The 16,875-nt window shown below is 44.9% G+C and overlaps 1 protein-coding gene across 4 annotated transcripts in view; it reads left to right on the forward strand.

Moving 5' to 3' along the window:
- Positions 1 to 16,875, forward strand: part of LOC111144194 (leucyl-tRNA synthetase 2, mitochondrial) — a 149,922-nt gene that overhangs the window by 6,451 nt on the left and 126,596 nt on the right. For all 4 annotated transcript variants that reach the window (XR_002640368.1, XM_022498400.1, XM_022498402.1 and 1 more), the window contains exons 3-4: positions 2,724 to 2,852; positions 14,985 to 15,076. Coding sequence is in view for 3 of the 4 variants with exons in the window: in XM_022498400.1 (XP_022354108.1) it covers positions 2,724 to 2,852; positions 14,985 to 15,076 (221 nt within the window). In the remaining variant the exon portion in view is untranslated. The remainder of the gene's footprint in view (positions 1 to 2,723; positions 2,853 to 14,984; positions 15,077 to 16,875) is intronic.

Consider the following 16,875-nt stretch of genomic DNA (forward strand, 5'->3'; position numbering starts at 1 on the left):
AAGGAGTAAGGCTCAGACGGAGCGGACAGTTTGCGTGCTTCTGATTCTGTACCGATTGACAGAGTAAGGTCTTGTGCCTCCTTTGAGGGACAAGTTTACAAGCAGAGAGGATTATCTGTCACTTCCCTTCTTAAAGACAGCAAGTCCTGAGTCCCCACCGACTCCACACCTCAGGGCCTGTCTCCTGAGGTTTTCCAAGGGTTATGAGTCTGTAGTTTCCAGTTAAAACGTGTGATCACTAATGGATGCTTTCCATCCATTTATGTAAATCAGCTGCAGTTGTCACTTGAGCATTACGTGATTTTCTCGTTTGTGTATTTTCCAGACTCCTGTGTATTCCCTTCTCCCTTTTCTTCCTTTAGGCAACTTCACTTAACCCCTCATCAGTAATTTCTGGAGGTTGGGCAGTGCAGAGAACATCCTAGTCTGTTTTGCCACATGTTAGTGGCCCTGTTAAAGGTTTGTTTAACTTCTTTGCTGGAGGAAGTTTAAAGCAAGGAGCCAAATGAGATTTGGAAAGAATCTGACTTCTGGTGTCTTCTGCTCCCCTGAATGTAGTTGGCCATGTCAATGATCGTCATGCAAATACTTAGCAAAAAATATATCACCCCCCCCATACACGAAGGAATGGTCATGAATATTCTGTTTCGCGTTTGTTTCCATTACTTTGGGGGAAGCAAAACCTGAAGGAACTCTAGCAGCGCCGCAGGAAGGGAAAAAGGGCAGAGAGGAAAATGAAGGCAGAAATAAATGAAAGAGTGTTAATATCAGAAGGTCCCGATCTCAGAGACCAGCAGTTATCTCTTCTTCTTTTCTTCAGAGAGCCCTGCATGAGAGGATGTAAGGCTGGGTAGGGGGAGTGCTTCTGTCACCTGGACAGGATTTGTGTAGCTGGGAAAAAAAATGCCCTTTGGTTCTAAGTACTCTGTGGGGTTGGGTATTTAACTCCTGAGTGAGGAGGTGGGGGGGTCGGGGAGAGGGAGATGATGAAACACAGCCCTTGCCCTTGAACCACAGATCCCTAATTAGCAATCAATTAAATGACTACCGTGATTCCTTTGGAGCCGTATTTCCTCGGGCGGTGCACAAACCCAAAGTCAGCCATCCGGGAAGGACTCCCTGCCCTGCGTTTATTCCGTTTGGAAGCGGGTACCGTTTTTCTGTTTCTTGTAATGCACTGTCTTCGGCAGCTGGAAGGTTCTCTAACCCTGGCTTGAGGCTGTCTGTAGATCGCCCCTGGGAAACAACAAACTTCTCGCCTCGTTGGCTCTGATTTTCTCATTACTTTCCCATTTCAACTTTGTCTGTTGAAAGATAAGCTCCCAGTGATGAAGTTTTAGAATGTGAGGGAGGTCCGGAGCCGACGACCAAGAAAGAATTCTTGAGACGTCTTTGGTGTCTTTGGTGGTTTATCAAAGCCGGGGGACAGGACCCGTGGGCAGGAAGAGCTGCTGCCACGTGATCCCGAGGACTGGCTGATTATATACTCAGGAGCTGGAGAGGTGAGGACAAAGGGGGTGTTCAGAAGGACTGTCATATGGTAAAGAAGACTCGCAGGATAACGGAGATCTAGTTATCATCAAGCTGAGCTGTTTTTCCCTCTAATGAGGTACCAACATGAAGAGAGCTGGGAGTTTCCTGGCGGAATGTCACATTCCTCCTATCATGGGTCCTTGTCCTTGTCCTTGTGGATGAGCTTTAGGTTTAGAAGAAATTCAGCTTTATTTACATTTCCTCCCGCCTCAGGCTCCCTCAATTTTACGGTAGGGAGGGCCATGTTAGGGCTTTAGGAACTGAGTGATGGTCTCTGGGAATTAAGCTGTTGGTAGGAACGCTTCTTCCTTGTCAATGGAGGGAGACTCAGGTCTTGGAGGGTTGTGATCTTTACAAGTTAACTCTTTGTTTTTCCTGTAGGGCAGCCAGGAATGCCTGAGGAATGTCATATCTATCCCATGGGTAGGGAGGGGCTGTGGAGTGTCAGCTTCTGCTGTGTCCTCTGGTTGCCTTCTGTTCCCCCATCAACAGTACAGCAGAGAAACCCAGCACCCAGACTGGTGCCTGGGGATCCCGCTCTTTCTGCTAAGTCCAAGTCTGAATGCAACTCCAGGGGACTTAGAGATGTCACATCTGTGTGATTCAACTGTCGTGTCCTTGAATATACGGATCTATGCGTTAGAGCTTCATTTGGAAAAACACAGTTCTCTAAGACCTAAATAGAAAACTGTCTTAACAGAGAAGCTTTTAAAGGGGAAAAAAACACCTTAAAAATATATATGGGCGATTAGCACTCTGAGGTTGTTTGGCATTCTTTTGGACATTCTTCCGCTTAAAGCAGGGCTTTGAATTTTGGTTTTTGACACTTTTGTCAGTTCACTTTATAGGAGTAGCTTTTTTTTTTTTTTAGATTTTTTTTTTTTTAATTTACTTGAGAGAGAGTGAGTGGAAGAGAGAGCATGAGACAAGGGAGGGTCAGAGGGAGAAGCAGACTCCCTGCTGAGCTGGGAGCCCAATGTGGGACTCCATCCTAGGACCCTGGGATCATGACCTGAACTGAAGGCAGTTGCTTAACCTACTGAGCCATGCAGGTGCCCTCTTTTTTAAAGGAAACTTCTAAAAATGTTAAACTATTACCTTGAGTACAGCACCAAAGTTTTATGTGCATATAGGGTCCCAGTAAATGCTTAAGAAATGCTCATTGTCATCCTTTGTCAATTCTTTCCCAGAAATCAAAACCCAAGTTCTACGTACTGTCCATGTTCCCTTATCCTTCTGGCAAGTTGCACATGGGCCACGTGCGTGTGTACACCATCAGCGACACCATCGCACGGTTCCAGAAAATGAGAGGGATGCAGGTAAGGAACGATGGCTGCTGGGACAGCCCCCACCGCCTGCCGCCCGCCCCCACCTAGGGATGCAAGAATGTCGTTAACGTGGTCAAGACAAATGAAGAGAACCGATTTGGGTTCAAAGTAGGACGGTTTTGACAATAAACACGAAAAGCCCCGTGTTTCCTTTTATGAGCTGGAAGAGCTGATAAAGCATCTGGATTAATGGTGGGGAGGAGGGTGGGGGACAATGGGGAGGGACTGCCGTGTGTTTGGTGTGGTGCTGGGGATGGAGGTGGGGTGGGGATGGAGTCAATTATAGCTACCAATGTTGGTAACATGGGCCATCTTCCCAGGATGAGCTCACAGTTGGGCAGGGGTGAAACCCATAATCGATGGTCATCGTGTCGGGGCGTGAATCCTACAGTACAGATGTGCATCAAATGCTTTGAGAAGGAAGTGGGGCCCCAAGAGAATTTTCTCTTTCTATTTGACATTTTCTGTATTCTTTAATGAGCATGGATTCTTTTTTTTATAATGGAGAAAGTAAAAATTTTTTGAGAAAAAAAATAATCTTGGGAGTAATAACTCAGGCATTTGGGAAAGGCTCCACTAAAGGAGCATCTGACGCAGGTCTTGAAGGACAAGGTGAAATTTACTGGAACAGGAAGAGAAAGACCTTCCATAGCCATTGTGGGCCAGTGTCCTTCACTCCAGTGCCAGTTACCCCTTTAAGCTTGCCCTTTACTCTTTAGCAGTGTATCATCTGTAAAATGGGGTGGGAATGAACACAGTACCATCTTCTTTAACCACTTACAGAGCGGCGGGATGGAAGAAGGTTTGAGAACATGGGCTGCTGAACCCGATTGTCCAGGACTCAAATGCCCACTCTTAACATGTACTAGCTATGTGACCTTTAACTAGTTACTTAACCTCTCAAAACCTAGTTTTCCCTCATCTGTAAAATGGGTATAAAGCAGCACCCGCCCATTGAGACCTGCTACAAGGGTCAAAGAGGACGGTGATGAAGCATTTGACACATACCTGGCACATAGTACGTAACCAGTAAATACTACTCACGGCAGCTCCCGAGAGCCCCCTGTGCACATCTCTGTCCAACTCTGAGTTCATCAGTCCCCCCAGGAGCTTGAAATCCAGCCATGGTGGGAGTATTTACACCACGGATGTCAGCAAACGCTACAACTCTGGGCTCTTTTCCTCCCAGAGAGGCAATGGTTAAAACATTCGCTGGTGTTCCCGCTGGCTGTTGCTGTTATTAACCTGGTGGAGCCCATACAGATGACATCTGCCACCTCCTAGCTCTTTGTAAAGATTTTCTTTTAGAGACATAAGTGCATCTGTTGTCACAATTGGCTTGAAAATTTATGCTGAACTGACGTTGGCAAGAAGTATTCCTAAAAAGGAAGGCAAGTTATAATGGCTCTGTGTCACTAGAAGAGTTAATAACTTTATACTACCAAATGCAGAAATTTGTGTTCTGCTTTAATAGTCAAAGGTATTTGTCTTCCTGTTTTATGTCGGATGTTATTTTCCCCAGACATTGCTTTCTGTCATTGCTGCGATGTTTATTAGAAAGAGACCGCGTGGAGTGAATTGGCTCTTTGCCTAGAGTATAATTCTTTGTCTTACTCTGATTCTTCGACTAGATTTATCTTCTGGTTTTTTACTTACGCCAACTTATTTTGGACAGTTAGGGAGTGCAGGCAAATTGATGAAGATTAAGCTTTTATAGCAAAATTGTGCATTTATGAGAAGGTGCAGGTGGTTGAGGGCGTGTGGGTGGGATTCTGATTCCCTTGGATGGGATGTAATGTTCTAGAGGAAACTCAAGGCAGAGCTCCAGGCCCCGAGCTACTCAGGCCCAAGAGACAAAATGGAGACTCCTAGAGTAACTGAAGTCCAAGGTCAGGCTGGACCCAGGAGTTGCATGACCTAGTTTTGAACCACATTCTGCCACCTTCTTGCTGAGAGAGACACCCCGCACAAGTCATTTCATGGCTTTGAATCACCACTTTCCTCATATTTAAAATAGGGATAACAGTAATTCTTGCCTCGTGGGATTGTTGTGTGGGTTCGGTAAGATAGTACATGTGTGTCTGGGGTAATAACCCTTAATAAGTGATAGCTGCAATTATTATTTGCGTTGAATTGGTTTACTCTGGGAGGTCGGCCACTATCAGTTAATAAATGAATCCCACTCTCTTCAGCCTGAAGCACGCTGTGTGGAGTTACCTCCTCAGAAGCAGCTCAACTGTAAAACATTGCCTGTAATTTATATTACCTAGCCTATGACCTGATGGGTTGCCCGAAGCCACCACTCTCTGTTGTCTGGTTTATGGTGTCTGAGTCCGTGTGGTCAACAGGCACCTAGGGTTCTCTTTGTTTCTAAGTTTCAGTTGTTCTGTTTAAGAAGATGCGCTGTCTTTTGGGCTGTTCTCCAGGTTCTGCTGAAATTAATTGTTGTTAATTCTCACAAGCCATATTTAAGTCAGTTCATCCCATGTATAACTCCATGATATGGCAAAAGAGAAACAGAAATTTCAGTGTGATTGTCAATAACATCAAAGCCTTTTGAGCTTACTGTTGTTTTCAAATCCATTCCCAATGTCAGGACTGGTCCCCAGAGGTAGAGCGGGGTTGGATTCAGGTCAGGTTCAATGGTTCTCACTCTAAGAAGGAAGGAATATCTAATCTGGAGTAACAGTGGGGTCTGACATGTGTATTCATTCATTCATTCATTCATTCAATATACAGTCATTGGTATCAGCTTTATTCTAACACTGGGATTTCTATTGTATTAAATGGAAATATTAGAGTCTTGGGTTCAAAAATCAATCAGTAGGCCTAAGAGAAATTCAGCAAGCTTTGGATTTTTCTAGAACTTGTTAATTTGTTGACTGGTTTGCTTTGTTCTTGAGTGGAGATGAGTGAAATAATTCTAAGTTACACAAAGAACAGTATGGGAAGTAAAAGAGTGAGCCTTGGAGCAATTCTGCTCTCTTCAAGGCTATCAGTGACCTGGGTGTGGATGTGCCTCTGTCCTCATCTTTCTCAACCTCAGCAACATGAAATATGGTAGACCAGTTCCTCCTCCTTAAAACACTCTGCTCTCAGTGAGACCCCACTCTCCAGGCACTTCTGCATCTTGGCCTCTCCCTCCCAGTTTACTCCACAAACTTTCCCTGCCCCACTCCATCTTTGCATACTCTTTTATCAGATTGAGAAAGTTGCCCTGTATTCCTACTTTGCTTAGAGTTTTTCTCATGAATTGGTGTTGATTTTGGTGAAATGCCTTTTCTGCATCTATTGAGATGGAATGAAGTTCTTCTCTTTTATTCTGTTGATGTGATATGTTAATGGTTTTTTAAAAAATTTTAAACCAACATCATGTTCCTGAGACAAATTTCATTTGGTCATGATGTACTTTTTTTTTTTTTAAATGCATGAATTGCTGTATATAATTTGTTAATCTCGCTACATGCATGGGAGATACTGCTCTGAAATTTCTTTAACGTCTTTGTCTGGTTTTGCAGTCAGGATGATGCTGGCCTCATAAAACGAACTAGAAGGTGTTCCCTTCCTATTTTCTGAAAGCACTGTGTATTATTGGTATTATTTCTTCCTTATTGTTTAATACCATTCACCATTCTGGGACTGCCATTTTGTTTGTGGGAAGTTTTAAAAGGACAGAGTCTATCTCTTTAATGCTATAGGGCTATTTAGATATTCTGTTTTCTTCCGTGTCAGTTTTAAGTTGTATTTTTCAAGGAATTTCTCTACCTTACCTCCAGTTCTGTTCTGGACTGCCTTCTCTTTTTTTCCCCTGTCTACTTCTCCTGGGTACTCTCATTTATCCCCTTTAGTTTAAACAGGATACTTTAAAAAATTATGAAACATTTCCAACAGAGAAGTCCAGAGAGCATTATTATAACTACCCAGATCTGTATCCTGTTAGAAGATGCCAGGGGGGCTCCTGGGTGGCTCAAATGGTTAAGGATCTGCCTTCAACTCAGGTCATGATTCCAAGGTCCTGGGATCAAGCCCCGCATTGGGCTCCCTGCTCAGCGGGGTGCCTGCTTCTCCCTCTCCCACTCCCCTGCACCCTGTTGTTCTCTTTGTCTCTGTCTGTCTCTCCGAAGAATAAATAAAATCTTTAAAAAAAAAAAAAAAAAGATACCACCATGTAATCCTATTAGTCTCAGCTCTTTTTTGTTTTTTTTCCCTTTTTTATGTTGCAGAGAAGAGTTGTTCCTTTCCACAGTTCAATTCCAATCCTTGAAGTCAAAGTAACCATTATTCAGGAGTTACTCTATGTCCTTTGCCTTCATGTTTTCATGCTTTTACTCTATTGTTTAGGGATACATACACACTTATATGTAGTATTGTGTTTTTAATTTTATATAAAAGATATTTTGGTATTCCGCATATTTTTTCAGTCCGTATTTTCCATCAAGGGTTATCCTGACCATGTCTCTCTCTAGAGTTATTTCATCCATTATAAGTACTTTTATAATTATGCCAATAGTTAATTATCCATTTTTGCATGGATAGTTTTAGGTTGTTTCAGATTTTTGCTCCAATGCATGTCCTTGGACTCGATTGGCTAGCCTGTGGGAGAAGTGACATTGCTGGGTCATAGAGTATACATAGCTCAGTGTTACTACATCTTTCTAAATTGCTTTTCAAGGGCAATTATTACTTCCACCAGCAATGAATGACATTTGTAACTGCTCTACATCCTTGACAGCACTTCGTAAGGTTAGTCTTTTTAGTCTGTGCTAATTTGTCGTATGGGAAATGACATCCAGTTGTGTTTTTAATTTACATTTTCCTGAGTAATATTCTCGTGAAGCTGAGATATTTTCATATGTTTATTGCCTATTTAATTTTCTTCTTTGTTTGCTTTGTTCACATTATTTGCCAAGTTTCTCTTGGGTTGTTTGTCTTTTTCATATTGCTCTATAGAATTCCTTATACAGTCTGGATTACTGATTCTGTGTTGGTTAAATGCAGTGCAAGTGTCTTCTGCCAGGCTGTGGTTTGTCCTTGAATTCTGTGAGCCCAGCCAGACCACAGATTGTAATTTGGGTTTGAGAATTGATGAGAATGATGAATTGGAAAGTTCAGGGTTGCTTTTACTTTGGTTTCCTCTTAGAGCAACAAATAAGTTGTGCAAAGGAGAGAAATGAGACAAGAGTACGGGTGGATCATTGTGGCCCTCCACGCCCGTACTCGGTCATGGAGATGGTCCTGAAAGTCATGATCACCACAGCGCTCTTGGGGAAAGCTAATGTCATGAAGAGCTGACTAGCCACGGACACACACACAGCTTAGATGTGGTCTTTATAAGTGGAGAGGCAGGTGGTTTGGGGTGATGAATTGATCAGGAAATAGGGGCTTTAGTCAGTGGCAGTGGTGATACCTGCCTGACCCACCTCACAGATTTGTGGCAGGGTTCCTGTGAGGTTATAAATGAGAAAAACTATAACACAATTTCCCAGTGTAACCCAATTAATAGTAGCAATAATAAAGAAGTCCTCATGTTTGGATGTTGAAGCAGGGGCCTCTTGAAGCCAGAGATCAGTTATTCTCTTTTAAGAGTCAGAAAAGGCTGCCCTGCCAATTGGCTTCTTCTGAAACTCATACAATATCTGATGACATATTTAAAGCTTGGCACATATGGTGATTTTGTTGTGTCTTCGTATGTTATATGCACAAAGGATTGGAAAATAAAATGACCCACTTTGCACCCTGGCTGGTCTCCCTGGCACCCTCTGGGCCAGAAACAGGATGATGACAGCATCAGGGTGGCCAGTCCCCCTCATAGGGTTGGGCTTGGACTCATGTGTCTCAGGCCAAATGCACTGCTCAGTTGGGTTTTCTGCTTCAACCTTTTTGCTATTTGCTATGGAGGAGGAAGTAAATTGAGGTTCTGTGTGTGGCTGCTGCGTGATCATAATGTGATTATCCCTAAATATCAGGAAGCGAGGGGAGCTCTTAGCAAGTAGATGAGAATACATGTTTCATCAATTTTTAGCCGGCCAGCCAGTCAACAAGTGTGTATGAAGTGCCCAGAGGGTGCATAGTGTGGCATTTAGTTTTCAAATTTTTTACACTCTGCAGCTTCTAAAAGTAGAGAGTGGATTTCCACAGCTTATCCTCTCCTGTACCATTTGAAGGGAAGAATGAATTGCTGGTCCAGTGTCTTGATTAGAAACTGGCTGATTTATCTGCTTATCATGTCTCTCCACCTTCCCAGGGAAGATCTTCTGTTTTGGGCCGTGATACTGTCATTTGGGTTCTCTAGTCTGAAATCGTTGCTTGATTTGGATCCTCAGTCTATAATAATGGCGGGTTATTACACTTGCTAAACAAAATTCAATGTTTTATTTCTCATTTCTTGGAAATAAAGCGTTGAATCTACTCCAGAGAAACCATGATGCTCTCTGAAAATAGTTTTTTGAGAAGCAGTAACCATGGTTGCTCTGGTTTAGAAGCTGCATTGGTTTCAACTCTAAACTTTTGTTTTCATCATGAAAAGGAGAGAAAGCTGGTCATTCCTAGGAAATAGGTTGGCCCTTTTGTAGCAGTAATTGTGCTGTTTCTCTTGCCATCAGGAAGGCAGACGACCAGCTGCCCCCACTTTTTTCCCTTATACCCGAAAAGTTTTCTTACCTCTACTTGATCTTATTTCCTGTGTTGGAGGAAGAACTGTATGTATCTTTGCCTGTTCTTTTATTCCTTCTTAAAAAATGTTATTTTTAAATTGTACGTAACGTTCCATATCCCCCCCTTTAAAAAGAAGAAATACAGCATAGATAAGGCTGCACTCCCCTCTAACCAGGCCCTTCTGGGCAGTGATCCCTGGCATGTACTGGTGTATATCCCTTCAGAGCCTTGTCTACCTGTTGTCATTTGTAACCGTGCTCTCTGCTGTATCCCTTTCTTCTCGTCTGCTTGCCATCTATCCTGCCTGCTAAACCTGGGACGCCCATGGCTCAGCTCTGGGGGCAGCAGAAGGCCCTGTCAGGGTGAGCCACAGGCACGTGACTCTGCCCACACCAGAGGCTGGCTTCGCCCCAGCTCCCAGACCTTGCCTTCTGCCCGGCTCTGGTCTGACTTGCCAGGTCTCTGATCCCTGTGTTTGCCCCTCATCCGTAGCTGATGCTGACTCCCCCTTCGATATCTCAGACTGTGGTAGGTTTACGGTCTTGCTGGTGTTCCAGGCTGGCCTACGGCCAGTTGGCTGTCAGCTCCACCCACTGGTTTGCCTTGTACAGCAGAAGGACTGACCCCCGGAGACCACGTTTCCCAAGCCCTGGTGGCAGCTGGCCTCCAGCTGGTTTTGGACAATAAGAATTTCTGGCAAGACTTGAGTGCAGGAGGAAAGGAGAAGCCAGAGAATTTCTCTCTCTCTGCCCTGGTCAGTGTCTTCTTCAGGGATCCAGTTCCATCTGGGCAGACCCACGTGTGTTTCAGGTTTTATACTTGATCTTGGCCTTGGAGCTCTGTTACCTCCGTCTCCCACTTTATTCCTTCAGTCCAGGGGTGGTGGCGCTGTCCCATTCTTCTGGATTTGGGGGTTGTTTTGCTGTCCATCTTGGTTTCTCACTCAATTGTAAATACTTAGAGTATTTGTTAGAAGAACAGCTGGGAATGATGGTATTTCACACACCGGAAGTTTATGTTATAGATTCCCAAGTTAGAGCTATTAGGTCTTTTTCTGGGTTCCTTTTCTACAGAAAGCACTCATGTCCAAGGAGAGTTAACTCCTAGGGAACTGAGAGGGCTCGGATGGCCCTAGCATTGAAGGTTAAACCAAGTTACAGTGATAGAAAGAAGGGTGTAGGAATTTGAGAACCAAAAAAGGAGAGTTTGGAGTTCCTTCCAGTGAATGTTTTGGACAGTCTTAGCCACAAGGAATCACAGGCAAGAAAGCGGGCATGCAGGACCTAGATTGGAGGTATTCAATGTTGATGATGTGTAAGAGACCAAGAAGCGAAGGAGGCTGGCAAAGGAGGCACCTGATGTGTTCTCTTTTACGTAAATGGGCTGTAACAGTTTGACCAGCGGTAGAACCTGCTGCCTTAGAGAAAGGGACGGGCTTTGGTATTTCATGATCGTGTTACAGGTCTTCACTTGGTTCCACCTTGACAGTCGTGAATTCTCTGCTAGTCCGAGAGTGAGTCCTGCACTTGGTCTCTGGGTCTCTGGAAACTCTGGGTCTAGGAGTAATAGGACCCCTTTCTTGCTCCATAGAAACTTGGGTCATGGTTCGTTCCAGTGATCTGGCCTGTGGTGGAGAGAACCGTTCTGCCTTCAAGATGCAAAAAGGCCTTCCTGCAGTCTGTATTCTAGGGCAGGCATTTGCCTTTTGGTTGATTTTTGGTAAGAATGGCATATTAAGAAGCTTTTAAGATTTTCTAACTTGATTTTTCATAGACAGCTTGGGTAACATGCGGGCTAAGAATATCTTTCCATGTGAATTTCATCTGAAAACAAAAATAGAAAAATATTACGTAAATCCAGACTGGTTTTTGTGACCATCTCTGTATTGAAAATATGGACAGCATCTAACAGAATGTTAATAGGTAGGAGCGTTGAACTGGTGCCGTTTTGGCAGCTCCCACAAAGAAACCAAGTGGTAATTAAGTTTTTTCCCCCCTTCTCCTGGAGCAGTTACACAACAGTTACATTTTTCTGCCAGTGAAGCAGCCCTAGGAGAATTCACGCACAGCTGGAAGTTACACTCCCGTGTAGTCCAGGGAAGTACTGCAGAACTTTCTAGTAATCCAGCACAAATCCCCGACATGCAGCTTTATCTATCTATCTATCTTTATTTTTAGCTTTTGAAAATTAAAGGAAAAGAAAAAAAACCTATGAACCTTAAGAGTTTAATACATGGGGATGTTTTCCCCCTATGACTTGAGCAATGCTGAAGAGAAAACTGTATCCTAAAAGGTGTTAGTTTTATTCAGGATTCTTGGGGACCAGGCCCTACAGGCCAGCCCAGACCAGCTTAAGCCAAAAAGGGGGAGTTTGTTGGTGTTTACAGACCCTGGCATAGCTCACAGAATGAAAGGTGGTGCTTCCAGAAACAAGCCCGTAGGCACCTGGACCAGGTCCCGGAAGCATGCTAGTACCCCCAGGCTCGGTCCCCCTGTTGGCTCTGTTTTCTCAGACACCTCCACCCGGTGGAAGATGGGGGTCACCTGGAGCCTGTGTCTCATCTCCTTGTTCCTCCGGGCCAAGGAGAAAGGAGCGAAAAGAGTGTGTTGTTGCCTTCCTGATCTTTGTTGCATCCCATCTCCGTCCCCTACAGACAACAGACAAGCCCAGAGCAGTGTTCAGGCCCAGGTAACCAGAGGGGTGGCTTTTGTGATGGGCGGCCCCCAGCAGGACTGTGTCAAGTTGGAGGAGTATGTGTACGTGAATTGGTACATGTGCACTTGCGAGAAGCAAGACATGGAGGGCTGCAGAGGACGGTGTTACCAGCTAAGTCAAAGTGCTGAGAATGGGGGGCAAGGGCAGGGGGGAGGGTCAGCTTTATGCTTTTATGTATCACAAATTGTATTGTTACATTTGTTAAAAATAAGCTTGTATTGTGTTTTTGCTCTGAGAAGCATCCAGTAAAGGAGAAAGAAGGGACCCTATTCAGTCTGGACTCAGGAGGGGTGTGGATGTGGGGCACAACGTGGGACAGCTTGGGAGTCATGTCATCTTGGCCTGGAGACCGAGGGCCTCCCAGCAGGACACCGCAAACCTACCTCCCTCCAGAGCGGTAGCAAGCCGGAGCACCCCACAGTGCTGTTTGCTCACCAGCCCTGTATCCCTTTTAGAAACCAGAGCTGAGTGGGTCAGACTCGCCACCACCCCAAATGTGGCCCGATCTACTAGGCGGTGTGTCCTTGTCCAGGGCAGTCAGAGGTAGGACAGTGGCTGCCTGCTCACGGACCACCCCTGCTTCAGCCCCCTGAGATAAGAACAGCTGGGCCACTGTCAGGCAGAGCACCTGATGTGAGTCATTAATTACGCAGGAAAAAAACCTGCTGGGCCCTCTTTATGGAAGAGAAAGCCAAGTAGATGACCAGTTGTTTGAACCTCATGGTCCATCCAGTTTGGTTAAGAACTTCCAATGCCTGGCACCAACAGGCTGTGGACAGTTGTGAGTAACCCACGTTCAGGACGTGTCTGAGGTCAAGGCTTCTCCCTACCTGCTGTCGGAGGGCCACCGCGATACCTCTGGCCAGTGACACGACTGAAATGTTGCCAGAGGAGCCAGTGATGTTCCATGTTGGGGGTGCTGTGGACCAGGGGTAGCAGATGACAGCAGCTGCCACAGTGGCCAGCGCCCCCCCACCCCACCAACCGGGGCCCCGGGCGCCATGCTGAGCACACCACTGACGTGGCGATATGATCCCCAGCAAGGCAAGGTGGCTGCTTTCAGTCACAACTAAGAGTTGAGACCCAAGTGCTTCGGGTCCCGCTGGCAGTAAATGGCAGACTTGGGTTTGGTACTCCTCCCCTTAGATCGCACAGCCTCCCTAAGAGCGAGCCTTTTTGGGCATTTCCCATTCATTCGCCAAAGTGGGGTCTGAGTGGCTCTGATTGCGGGTGCCTGGTCTTCAGCTTTAGATGGAATGATTCCATCAGACTGCTCAAACCCATTAGAAAAAATACATGCCTAACAGAAGGGTGACTTTAAGGCAAGTGGCTCCAAACACTGGGGGAGGCAGCCCTGTTCTCTTCTTGCCACCTGTTAAGTGGGACGAGGGGGAGAACACATCTGGAGACTGGGATGGGGTGACAAGTCGAGTCTGGGACACTTCGAATCATGGGTGCCTTGGACCTGAGGCGGGATGGCCATGGCCAATGCTTCAGTGCACCTCGGAGGGTCCTTGGGCCAGACGGAAAGATGTAAAAAAACCCCAGGTGTGCAGTGGGAAAGAAGAGATAAATATAAATATAAATAAACATATTTATATTTATATGTGTATATATAGTCCCTATCTCTAAAAATTTAAATTTACCAAATTTAACTGGTTATGTATGTCTGGTAGAATTACAATCGAGTTTTGTTTTCTTCTGAATATTTTTCCTGTGTACCCAATTATTTATAGTGAATATGTGTTGCTTCACATACCAGAGGGAACAGTATTTTTATAAAAGAAAACAAGACCTCTTTCTTTAGTAGAAAATGGCCTGTTTTGATACGCACGGGTGATGAGGTGATGCGGGTAAATACCTCTGAGTATTTGTCATTGTCCCAAGGCAAAGTGTATGAACTCAAGCTCAGGTTGTCTATATGATTACAAGCAAGGCTGTCCCTTGGTGCCACCGTGCACGTTTCAAGCCGTTGTTCCCATTTGTAGCATGTATGTTAGGTGGACAGAAGCTGCCTGCTGAGCTGTAACTTGTCCATTTGCGGAAATGAATGCCTTCCTGGCCCTCCCTGGCTCTAGGTGATTGCGTCTGGTGTCCTGCAGCTGGGCTGCTGTTGCTTAAACTGTGAAACTGAAGGGGGTTAGGGCTGGAGGACAGCCTCCAAAGCCTTATTGAGCTCTAAGATTGTAGGCTTCCTTATCTTTCAGAGAATGGGAATACCTTACAGGGAGTGATTCAAGTGACTGTTGCGCTCTAGAAGGGGGGCTAGTGCAACTGAGGGACTGATGGTTTTTTTATTTTAATTAATTTAAGTTTAAATTTATATAAGCACATGGGGCCAGTGGCTACCATATTGGACGGCACAGCTTCTCCATTGGAAGATAGTAATAGGAGGTGAGCATTTTAAATGCCTCTACACTTGCACATGTATGTATTTTTGAGATTTAAAAAAAAAACACTATAATTTTAGAAAAACAATTTATTTAGAAAATACAGACAAGAAGAAAGTAAAGAGTAGTCATAAAGGAGAGTCTACTCAGATAATGGCTATGGGTACCGTGGTGTCTCAGCTTCTAAATGCTGTCCTCTGCATATGTCCTAGTAACCAGCTGGCTTTCAGAAGCATAGTCTGGAATCATCCAGAAGGGGTTACAACGTGTTGGTCGGACAGAATGTCTGTTTATGGCCCAGAAGACAATATGGACAGAGCTGTTAGCAACCCGCCATGGCTCATGTTTCTCTTTTGGGTGCTAGGTGATCAACCCCATGGGATGGGATGCCTTTGGACTGCCGGCCGAAAATGCAGCCATCGAGAGGAATCTACATCCAGAAAGTTGGACGCAGAGGTGTGTATTCACAGGTGTCTTCAAATACTTCCATACAGAAACTTAAAAAAAAATGTTTTAATCTGTGCATGAGAAACAGCAAAGCAGACAAAACATTGCAGTCTGCCAAGCCACGATCAGGATCGTATATATTGGCGCTTATGTTCTAGTGTGCTGTATTCTTACCTGAGAAGTCCCAAAGAAGGTTCTGGGTATTTGTTCATCTGTTCATTTTGATGCTTTGCTGTTACAAAACATCCCTTGAGTCTTTGCATTTGGAAGGAAAAAGAAGGAGAGGGTTGCATTTGTTAAATTTCTGCGATGCTTCTCATCTTCTTGACCATGGTGTGAGCTACATCCACATTCTACATTGTCATTTTCTCTGAAAATTCTGTTAATTTTTGCCTTCGCCATTCCGGAGCAAGGGGGGGAACTTAAACATTCCATGTAGAACTATATGGCCAATATATTTGGGGGCTGGCTTTCTCCAAGGGGGACACATACTCAGTTCCACCTGTGCCTCAGGGTTCCATGTACATGTGGGCCAGCGGTGCCTATCCCTCATCCCAGAACCCAGCGGAATGTTCTGGACTCACTCCATCAGCCTCTTTCACAAAGATCTGGGGTCTTTCCCCCACTCCATGCTTCAAGAGATCTAGAAGGGCATTTCCAGGTCCTGTCCCCTTTGTCTTTGACCTCCCTTTGCTTTATTTTGCCCGAGACTACTTTGTAAAAACATCCACTGTACCACCCACTTCTCTTTTCCCCGCTAAGCCCCAGTTCCCACTTTTTTCAGTTATGGTTAATTCTGGATTAAATGGAAGTAATGAAAAAAAGAAGAAAAGATAATCAAATAAGGTGGATCAAATATGGCACAAAACTGATGTAAACTATACCGAGGATTGGCAAATTAGGGCCTGTGGGCCAGATTTGGCCCTCCCTGATTTTGTAAATAAAGTTTTATTGGAACACAGCCATTCCCATTTGTTTACATAGTGTCCATGGCTGCTTTCATAATACAGGGGGCAGAATCACGTTGTTGTGATGGACATATGGCCCACAATGCTGGAAACATTAACCATCTGGCCCTTTACAGAAGAAGTTTGCCAGCCCCTCCACAGAGAAAAGAGCAGTTAAGAAGATGGCCCCTGAATCAGGCCACCTCACTGTGAATCCTGCCTTTCCTTCTTGCTTCCTAATCACCTTGAGAAAATTAATGTCTCTGTGCCTCAGTTTATTTCTTTTTACAAGAGGGATAGTCCTCGTTCCTACCTCATCTGAATGGGTAAAGATTAAGCACCATCTTCACTGGCTGCTGTAAACAAAAATTCCATAGTCTGGGTTGGCTTATAAGCCATAGATACTCCTTTCTCATAGTTCTAGAAGCTGGGAAGTCCAAGACCAGGGCACCTGCAGATCTGATGTCTGGCGAGGACCCCCCCACCCCGCTTCCTGGTTCACAGATGGCCGTCTTCTCTCTGTGTCCCCAACATGGCAGAAGGGGCAAGGAAACTCTGTGGGGTCTCTTTCATAAAGGCAATGCTCCCATTCAAGAGGGCTTCCCACACATGACCTCATCCCGTTCCAAAGCCCTCACCTCTAAATACCATCACCTTGGAGGTTAGGTTTCAACATACAGGCTCTGCGGGGACACAAACATTGTCCATAGCAAGCGCTCTTCCGCAAAATGTCTAGCACAAAGCCTGGCATAAAATAAGCTGTTTTGGCTAAGCGGAGATCATCCAGGGGAAAGAAAAGAAAATGATGTATTACCTTATTTCATATTATGTTAAAGTTGATTCATTCGCTTTTCTCCCCCA

This window comes from Enhydra lutris, unplaced genomic scaffold (genome assembly GCF_002288905.1).
Source record: "Enhydra lutris kenyoni isolate GAN:26980312 unplaced genomic scaffold, ASM228890v2 scaffoldscaffold10, whole genome shotgun sequence".
Lineage (NCBI taxonomy): Eukaryota > Metazoa > Chordata > Mammalia > Carnivora > Mustelidae > Enhydra > Enhydra lutris.